A 10,574-nucleotide genomic window follows, 5' to 3' on the forward strand; every position below is an offset into this window, starting at 1 on the left:
AAAAAAAAAAAAAAAAAAAAGAATATTCACCTAGAGGCCTCTAACAGACCCCCTTAAAAGATACCTTGCCAGGGCAGAGCAAGAGCTGGAGAGATAGCTCAGTGGTTAAGAGCACTGACTGCTCTTCCGGAGGTCCTGAGTTCAAATCCCAGCAACCACACAGTGGCTGATAACCATCTGTAATGAGATTGGATTGGATGCCCTCTTCTGGTGTGTCTGAAAACAGCTACAGTGTACTTAAAAAAAAAAAAAAATCCCTTGCCAAAGCTGTCTTTCTTTCTTCTCTTTTTTTAAATCTATTTATTATTATACACAGTACACTATAGCTATCTTCAGACTCGCCAGAAGAGGGCGTCAGATCTCACTATGGGTGGTTGTGAGCCACCATGTGGTTGCTGGGATTTGAACTCAGAACCATTGGAAGAACAGTCAGTGCTCTTACCCACTGAGCCATCTCGCCAGCCCAAAAATAAGTACACAGTTGCTGCTTTCAGACACTTCAGAAGAGGGAGTCAGATCTCATTACGGGTGGTTGTGAGCCACCATGTGGTTGCTGGGATTTGAACTCAGGACCTTTGGAAGAGTAGTCAGTGCTCTTACCCGCTGAGCCATCTCACCAGCCCCCAAAGCTGTCTTTCAACTTAACAAACACCTCAACTCAGATCAGAACCCTAGGAAACCTCTCAAGTCTTTGTTGTCACAGTCTGAGTTAAAGAGGCCAGACTGGCTTCTGGACAGTGCTTTGAAAATGACAACCAGACTGTAAGCATCCTTTTATTCAGTGCACAGCAGACTTCAGGGTCACCAGGATGTGCTCTAAGATGTGTGAATATACACTAAACAAAATGCTAAGGGGCAGGCAATAAAACCCTCATCTAAGTGAAAACAAAGTCTAAGAAGTCCATTGGCCAACTGTAGAAGCTGGGATTACAGCCAAGTCCACATGATTCCACAGCCTTCTAAACTATTTTACACCTCTTCCTCCAATGGTATAATTTCTTTGGGAAATTGCAGAAGGAAAAGCACAGTGTATTATTTATCTGGAAGTTGGGCTAGTTAAGCTAAGTAGCACTAGGCTACAGAAAGTCCCTTATAAACCATACCTAACTCCAACCCTAGAGTGTTTTTATATTTGTATCACTGCCCAGGTTCTCTACAGTGTAGGTTGAGGACACTTGAGGAGAAGGCACTGTGGCCCTCCAAGTGAGTAGAGAAAGAAAATCAGCCCATGCCTCCCAACACTTGGCAGCCCTTAGCACTCTTCTGACATGGCATCAGAGCCACCTCACACATCTGGTATGCAATAGAACCACTAGAGCCCCACAGCCAGATAAATGCTTGGTGGCACATGTACTAATCCTCCTCCAGATGTGCTCCTGCCTCTAGAGGGTACAGGTACCCTCTGGGATTACAGGTATGTATCACCATACCACTTTCCTCTTAGGTTTAACTTAATCAATTTTTAGATGGGGATATAGCCTAGTTGGGAATAATATCTGTCTAACAAGCAACGAAGCCCTAGGCTTGACCACCAGTGCTTCATAAATAGTGTGGTGGCTCATGCCTGTAATAACAGCACTGGGGAAATAGAGGCAAGATCAAGAGTTCAAGGTCACCTTTACCTATTCAGTTAGCTTGAGCTAACTGAAATCCTATCTCAATAGCAATAAAAATGCCAGAATCAACAGCATATTCTTTTAATCTTAGCACTATGAATGCAGAGGGCAGGCTGATCTCTGTGAGTTTGAGATCAGTGTGGTCTACACAGAAAGCTCCCAGCCAATCCCTACATAGCCAACCCTGCCAGGCATGGAGGATCATATGCCTCTGCCTTTAATCCCAGCACTCAGGAGGTAGAGGCAGGTAGATCTCTGTTAGTTCAAGACCAGAGTGGCCTACATAGCAAGTTCCAGGGCGGTCAGGAACTAGTGAGAAAATCTAAGAAACTAACAAACAAACAAAAGTTATGGCACTGAACAAGTAAAGCTCATGGCTTTCTTCATATTACAGTAGAAAGTTTTAGTCTTTTGACACAAAGTCTCATAGGTTTGAGGCTACACTCCAAGTCCCACTGCAGCCTGAACTACACAGTGAGATCCTGCCTCAAAAGACCAAGAAGCAAGCAAATAAAATAAAAAACTACTAGAAAAGCCAGGCGGTGGTGGCGCATGCCTTTAATCCCAGCACTTGGGAGGCAGAGGCAGGCGGATTTCTGAGTTCGAGGCCAGCCTGGTCTACAGAGTGAGTTCCAGGACAGCCAGGGCTACACAGAGAAACCCTGTCTTGAAAAAACAAAAAAACAAAACAAAACAAAAAAACTACTAGAAAAATTACATGTCAGTGAGGCTTGAAAAATATATAAACAAACACTTCCACCCTAAAAGTAAGACAGGCCAGAGAAAGCTGTACATAAACTGGGTACTGCTGTGGTATCTCTATATGATGCATAGTTTAATAATGGATGCTCACTGTTCTCTGTATATGCAGTCTATATACCTTCTCTGATTCAAAATTTTTCAAAGAAATGATAGTAAGCCATCTACAAGATTATTTTGACTATTTCTAAAAATTTTTTTAATTTATATACCTTTATTTTGTATGCACTGGTGTTTTGCCTACATGTTATGTCTGTGAAAATGTCAGATCTTGGAGTTAGACAGTTGTAGGCTGCCATGTGAGTGTTGGGATTTCTTTTCTTTTTTTTTAAAGATTTATTTATTTATTATATGTACACTGTAGCTGTCTCCAGACACTCCCGAAGAGGGTGTCAGACCTCATTATGGATGGTTGTGAGCCACCATGTGGTTGCTGGGATTTGAACTCAGGACCTTCAGAAGAGCAGTCAGTGCTCTTAACTGCTGAGCCATCTCTCCAGTCCCATTCACTGTGACTTTTTTAGGACCCTCATTATGTAGCAAAAGCTAGGCTTGAATTTATAGTCCTGCCTCAATCTCCTGAGTGTTGGGATTATAGGTATGTGCCATCACATTGAACTGAGATATATTCTGTATGTTCCCATTCCTGAATCACTCTAGACCTTCAGAATCAGCAGCTCAGGAGTTGAAGGCTATGTAATCGCATAAACCTCCATCCAGGCCTCAGTCTCCCACCTACAGTGCCACTGAACCTGGATTTGCCCAGCAGTACTCACAGCACTGCCTCTTGAGGGGAAACAGGGCAATCAGATGGCACATACCTGTTCGTGGTCCAGCATGGTGAGCCCTTTTACTCCTGCCAGGATAAGATTCTTGGCAATTTCAGCCCCAAGTCCTTTCATGCCAACAATCAGCACGCGGGAAGCTCGAAGCCTGTGAAACAAATGTTATGTTAATCTGATGACCCCAAATAGTGGGACTTGTTCAATCACAGGACAGTAAAAAAAAGAAAACTTCATTTTCACTATATGCACCACAGAACCACCACTGAACCTTCAGATGCAGAAAATTGGCCCCAAACACTTCTGCATAGAAAATTACTTCTTTATGGAACACATACTGTACATCCTCTCGACAATGTTCAGAGCAAAGAAAGCAGCTCTTCAAGCGTAAGACCAGATGATGGGGCAGGGGATATAGCTCAGTCGGCAGAATACTTGCCTTGCATGGATGAGGTCCTGCATGGATCCCCAGAACCACAAAATAAATGAAAAAAGAGGACAAAGGAAGATGCAATTTTAAACAGACTAGTGGTAATGATGAAAACCTTCCTGAAGGAGTATATCTGTAATCTGAACGGCTGGGAAACTGAGACAAGACAGATCTCAGAAATTTCACATTCACGCTGGATTACAAAGACCTTGTCTGAACAACAAAAAGAAACCCAGAGTCGGGCAATGGTGGCGCACACCTTTAATCCCAGCACTTGTTGGGCAGAGGCAGGCAGATTTCTGAGTTCGAGGCCAGCCTGGTCTACAGAGTGAGTTTCAGGACAGCCAGGGCTACACAGAGAAACCCTGTCTCGAAAAACCAAAAAGAAAGAAACCCAGAGAAGGTGATTTTTTAACCAAAATGAAATAAACAACCAATCAACATACAGATAATTGAAACGAAAGCATTTCAACTATAGAAAACACACAAGCTCAAGAAGGGATATTTGGGAGGCAAGAGGCAGGCAGATCTCTGTGAGTTAGAGACCAGCTCGGTCTACAAAGCAAGTTCTAGGACAGCCTGGGTTGTTACACAAAAAGCCATGTTTCAGAAAAAAAGAAAAAGAAAAGAGAAAGGGGGATGCCAGGCTTGACCATTTTCAGAGACAGCAAAAACAAAGAAGCCACAAAGTGGTGCAGAAAGGACGAATGTGAAGTATGAAAATGGGGGGCATGGGATGAGGACTCAGGAGAGTAGGGGTACTAGAATCCATGGGGAGATGCTGTCACAGTTAATTGAAGACTGGAGTGGTTATGTGTGCACACCCACTCAGACTAGTATACCAAAGAGCTGCTGAAAAAGGCAATTTATTTATTATGGTATTGGGAACTGAACTCAGGGGCTCCAGTAAGAGCAAGGAAGTGCTTTACCAATGAACTATAACCCCAGCTTGGCAAGAGGAGCATTATTTAATCTGGAGCATGTAAACCAAACACATGGACGCATAAGAAGGTGTGGGTGCACACCTGCAATCTCAGCACTGGAAGAGGTGGACACAGGATAAGGGGGTAGGTTCAGAGTCATGCTCTGCAACATAGTAAGTTTGAGGTCAACCTGAGTACAACAAAAACAACAGGTAGGGGGATTGTTTTGATCTCTATAAAGAAAAATAAGACAAAAAACAAAAACAAAGCACCTGGAGAACATAGGGCTCTTCTCCAAAATGACTCCAAAGATGAGTGAGTGCTTGCTTAGAGTTCCATTAAGAGTCTTTAGTAAGCCCAATGGCTGTCAGGTGCTGGGGTGCATACCTAAAATCCTAAGGAAGAAGGATGGGAAGTTTGAGGCCAGTTATAGTTCTAGATAATTCTAAAGCTAAAAACAAAATAAAGCTGGACATGGTGGGGCATCCTATAATGCCAAGCACTTGGGTCAGAAGCTCAAGGTCATTCTTTGCTTGAAGTCAACCTGGGCTATGAGACCCTTCTAAAAGATGGAGGGAAAAAAAAAACCTCAGCAAGGCACGATGATACACACCGCACTGGTTCATATGAAAGCCAACTTTATGGCTATGTAGTAGAAATTAATACTCTCAAAAGAAAAAATTTAAAAGCTAATATATAAGCCAGGTGGTAGAAGCAGTACACATCTTTAATCCCAGCACTAAAGAGGCAGAAGCAGGTGACAGATCTCTGAAGGCCAACCTGGACTACAGAGTAAGTTCCAGGACAGCCAGGGCTACAGGAGAAACCCTGTCTTGAACAACCAAAACACAAACAAACAAACAAACAAAAAGGCAGATAATGCAGGAGGATTACAGCAAAATTGAAGACACCCTGGTCTTTGAACTGAGTTCCAAGCCTGTCAGGACCACAAACAAAAGCATCATCTAGATTCTGAAGTAATACCTGGCATGTAAGAAACAGTGTTAAGACAGACTTAGTCAACTTCTCTTAAACTCCACCACCTTCATTATAAAAAGCCTAGCTAGTCATACACTTGAATCTGGATTTTTTTCAGCACCCATTCTCAAAAAGAATTGTTTGAGACTTGGTCTCATGCATACTAGGTGGCCCTAAAACTATGTAGCAGAGGATAGCCTTGAATTTTGACCCTCCTGCCTCTATCTCCAGTGTGTACCTTCTTGCCTAATGTATTTGATACCAGGATCAAACCTAGGGCTTCATGCACGCAAGGAAGGCCAGCAGCTGCACTGCATCCCCAGCTGGTAAGATCTACAGCTCATTGTTAGTTGTGGAGGACTTGTCTGTACTACTTTACTAGCTTTACCACCTATTATCAAACTACTACTCACCAAGACTTCAAAATCAGAACATCCCACACCCCTTAATAAACACACTTCCTCACCGGGCGTGGTGGCACACGCCTTTAGTCCCAGCACTAGGGAGGCAGAGACAGGCAGATTTCTGAGTTCGAGGCCAGCCTGGTCTACAGAGTGAGTTCCAGGACAGCCAGGGCTACACAGAGAAACCCTGTCTCGAAAAAAACAAAAAAACACACTTCCTCTCTGACCCATTCAAACTCCCCCACCCCAATTTCCTCAGAGCCCAAGGTGGTTAATATTCATTGTCAACTTCATCAGATTTAGAATCACCATATGCACACACTCTGGGTATGTTCTATGACAGTGTTTATTATATAAACACTGACTGACGATGCAAGCCTGAGGACATGAGTTCCATTCTCAGAAGCTACAGAAAGTTAATGAGAACCAAGTCCACAAAGTTGTCCCCTGACCTCCATACATCTTGCTCAGATATATACCACCTGTCACAGACATTCAATAATGAATAAAATTCCCAGCACTCAGGAGGCAGCAGTAGCAGGTGGGTCTCTGTGAGTTCAAGACCCGCCTGTTCTACATAACTACTTCCTAGACCCGGTCTCAAAACAAACAAAATAATAAAGTTTTAAAGGACAGCAGGGAACAACAGAGCACCAACTGTTCACCTGTTTGTTGACTAGATGCAATTCCACCAGTTTCCCAACATCCTTGCCGCTGTGTCTGTATAGATTGTACACTCAAAACAAACCACAGCAACAAGAAAATAATTAACATACAGCCTTTCTCTGTAACTTCTTTATTACATTTTTTATTTTGTATGGATGTATGCATGTACATATGAGGAGGTCAGAGGGAATTCAGGAATCCATTCTGTTCTTCCACTGTTTAGGTCCCTGAGACTGAAATCATGTTGTCAGGCTTTGCAGCAAAAACACCTTTACCCGCTGAGCAAGCTTGCCAACCTCAGGGGCCTTTCCTACCATGGCACACTCAAGGGAGAATGACCCCTCCAGAACTTTCCTTGCAGCAGCAATATTTAAAGTCTCTAATGATCCTAATGGTGCAGGTCATCCCAACTGCTCAGGAGGGTGAGCAGCAATCAAAAAATGAGTATCATGTTTTAATCTTAACCACACATGCCAGGGCCCCAGAGACCATAGCTTACTTACTGCTCAATTATATGAAAAAGGCTTAAAACACTACCTGGCACACAACACTTAATGAAGTAGCTATTATTTATATTCTCTGAAGTAGCAATTCCCCTTCCAGGATTCAACCCTACATTAAGTACATGAGCATAAAAATTATACAGAAGCGTACACCTTGGCAATATTGTAGTCAATGAAGTTTGTCTGAGGCACATTATTTGAGTTGAAAAAAATATGCACACCATACACATTCTTCCACTTGCCCAACCTATACCTTAGCCACGTGATCATCACTTCTCACCTATAAAACTCAACAGCACCCACAAGGAAGCAAGCAAGCAAGCAAGCACATACAGTTCCACTATGTTGGAAGCTGAGGCTGAAAGATCATCACTTGAACCCAGGAAGAACAAAACAAGACCTTGTTTCTTTCTTCAAAAACAAAAATATTAACGCTGGGCGGTGGTGGTGCACGCCTTTAGTCCCAGCATTTGGGAGGCAGAGGCAGGCAGATTTCTGAGTTCGAGGCCAGCCTGATCTACAGAGTGAGTTCCAGGACAGCCAAGGCTATACAGAGAAACCCTGTCTCGAAAAAAAAAAAAAAGTATATTCATTTCCTTTTTTTCTTCAGAAACTGTATATGTGTGCACAGCTGAGTATGTGTAGCACATGTATGCAGTGCCCACAGAGGCCAGACGAGGATTTCAGATTCCCTGCAACCGGAGTTACAGGTGGTTGTGAGCCATCTCGAGGATGAGGCTACTAATGAAATCTGAGCCTACTTCCAAGAGCTGCTCTCCAGCTCCCACCTCTAGCCCTCCCCCTTTAAAAGTAAGGATCTAATCATGTAGACCACGTGGCTCACTGCTCACTGGGAATAAAAGTGTATGCCACCATGCCAAGGCCTTGAACTTCTGATTTTCCTGCACTTTTGAGGGCTAAGATTACAGACATGCACTAACACATCTTGCTTATATGGTGCCTCCCTCCTCAGCCTCCTGAATACTGGGATTACAAGTGTGAGCCACCTCACCAATGTACAGTTTTCTGGTTTGATTGAGGTGGTTCCGTAGACCTAACCTGCCTCTGATTGAATCAAGGCTTGGATCACCACGCCTGGCAGTATTTTGGTTTTTAAGGTAAGATGTCCCTGTATATCTCACAATGGTATTAAGCTCACACTGTACTGAAGATTAGGTTTGAGCTCACTCCTCCACCCTCAGCCTCATAAGTGCTGCAATGTCACGTGCATGCCACTACCCTTAAGAAAACTGCCCTCAGTCCACACAGAACATAAGCTTCAAGTTGGGAAGAAGCCTATTTTGTTCAATAAAAATGCTCAGGGAAGCAAGATGCCTCACCAAGTAAAGTGCTTGTCTCAAATACCTGGGGGACACCTGGCAACCTGAGTTCAGACCTCAGAATCTACATAAAGGTGAAAGAAGAGAACTGACTGCACAAAGTTGTCCTTTGGCATCCACATCAACACCACGGGAAAACATACACAGAAGTCAATACATAAAATTCTAAAACCTTTCCCCCAAAACACACTTAAGGAGCCAATGGGTGATGGTGCATGTATTTATCCCAGCACTCGAAAGAAGGTCTCTGCTAGTTCAAAGCCAGCCTAAGCTATAAAAACAACTTTGGAGTTTGTTTTGATTTGAGACAAGGTCTCACTGTGGTAGCCCTGGCCGTCCGGGAACTACGTAGATCAGACAAACCTCGAATTCACAGAGATACTCCTGCCTCTGCCTCCAGAGTACCAGAATTTAAAACACGAACAACCATGCCCCCACAAAGTACAACTTGCAAATGTGAAGGAAGCCAGGCGTGCTGGCGCGTGCCTCTTTAATCCCAGTACTCATTCCGGAGGCAGAAGCAGGCGGATCACTGAGTTTGAAGCCAGTACGGTCTACAGAGCGAGTCCCAAGACAGCCAGAGGTACAGAGAGAAACCTGGTCTTGGGGGAAGGGGAAAAACAAACCCAAAACGGCATTTGTGGCTGTGTGCTCAATAAATTCGGCCACACTGCTCCTCTCCAGGAATCCCTTTGTCAGTCAGGACTTGCTCTCAAGAGGAGCCTGTGGGGTTTGCCAAGTTCCCAGGGCGTCCAACACAGGTTCCCACTAGGTAGAAATTAATGAGCTCAGCCCGCCCCACACACTTTACACCCCTCTTACACCCTAAAAGCGTCACCTAAATCCCACCATTACCAGGTACTGGCACCGAAGGAGTCTCGAGTTCGAATCCTCCCTGTCCCCTGCCTTCCCCCGAGGACACCCGCACTACTACACAGAAGACATCTCCACCTCCCATACTTTGCAGAAACACCCTCCATTCGTCCATTCTGAGGCACTAGAAAACCTGGCATCAATCCGGACTCCGATCTACAACAGGGCCGCACCCGCTCCCTCAGGGCCCACACCCCGGCCGGGGCCGGCGGCGCCTCTCACCGCTTCTGAGCCTCCAGTCCCCACAGGCGGATCTGTCGGTCATACTGCGCCGCCTCCTCCTCGCTGATGCCGCCGCCGCCGGCCTCCTCCTTCTCTACCATGGCGCCGGCTTCCACCTCCTCAGCTCCCGCTCTCGCTAACCGCCAGCAGAGACCCGTGCACGGGGGACGCGCTTGCGCCTGCGCAGACAGCCGCGCCTGCGCGGTGCCGCCTCCGTGCTTTGCGGGAGACCACGTGGTTGCCCAAGCCTCCAAGGCCCGCTCCTGCCCGGATCACGTGACGGAGACGCCAATCAATCCCGAAGAGGAAAAAGAAAGAAAGAAAGAAAGAAAAAAAAGTGGCGGGTGTTTTGATTCCTCGAGGCTGTCCACGCGGTCATTTATGAAGCTGGTCTGATGTTTATCGACTTTTCACGGGGATTCCAGCGTCGATGGTGTGGTGAAATAGAGATACTACTTTAAAATAACAACCTGTCCACATAGGACATTACCCATTGGGGGGGGCACTAAAGAAAACTAGACATGTTTGTTTTAGACATATTTATTATATATACAGCATTCTGCCTTCATGTGTGCCTGCAGGTCAGAAGAGGGCATCAGACCTCACTATAATGGTTATGAGCCACCATGTGGTGGCTGGGAATTGAACTCAGGACCTCTAGAGGAGACAGTGCCCTTAACCTCTGAGCCATCTCTCCAGCTCCCAAAGCAGTACATTTAGGCTCACTCTTGGGAAACTAATGCAGGAACAATGCCATTTTGAGTTTGAGGCCAGCGTCACTACATAGCAAGATTGTGTCTCAAAATGCCCTTCAAACAAAACAAATAAAATATTTGCTAAGCATGGTAACACACACTTTTCTTTGTTGTTGTTTTGGTTTTTCAAGACAGTGTTTCTCTGTGTTGTCCTGGCTGTCCTAGAACGCACTCTGTAGATCAGGCTGGCATCGAACTCAGAAATCTACCTGCCTCTGCCTCCCAAGCGCTGGGATTAAAGGCGTGCACTGTGGAAATAAAAATTCTTACCTAAGTCCCAAAATGGAGTCAAGCATGCTCCTATAGAGCAGAGAAATCTTTGA

At 44.9% G+C, this 10,574-nt stretch overlaps 1 protein-coding gene across 2 annotated transcripts in view; it reads right to left on the minus strand.

Moving 5' to 3' along the window:
- Positions 1–9,696, minus strand: part of Sae1 (SUMO1 activating enzyme subunit 1) — a 54,578-nt gene extending 44,882 nt beyond the window's left edge. Inside the window, exons 1-2 of one of the 2 annotated variants that reach the window (XM_031385440.1) lie at positions 9,497–9,692; positions 3,197–3,308 (exon numbers count right to left, since the gene is read on the minus strand). In XM_031385440.1, the coding sequence (XP_031241300.1) occupies positions 3,197–3,308; positions 9,497–9,597 (213 nt within the window). In that variant the 5' untranslated portion in view covers positions 9,598–9,692. Of the gene's footprint in view, positions 1–3,196; positions 3,309–9,496 lie in introns of both variants that reach the window. The other variant, XM_031385441.1, reaches the window with a different exon arrangement.
- Between the last annotated feature and the right edge of the window lie 878 nt (positions 9,697–10,574).

Source organism: Mastomys coucha, unplaced genomic scaffold (genome assembly GCF_008632895.1).
Source record: "Mastomys coucha isolate ucsf_1 unplaced genomic scaffold, UCSF_Mcou_1 pScaffold21, whole genome shotgun sequence".
In the NCBI taxonomy this organism is placed as follows: Eukaryota; Metazoa; Chordata; class Mammalia; order Rodentia; family Muridae; genus Mastomys; species Mastomys coucha.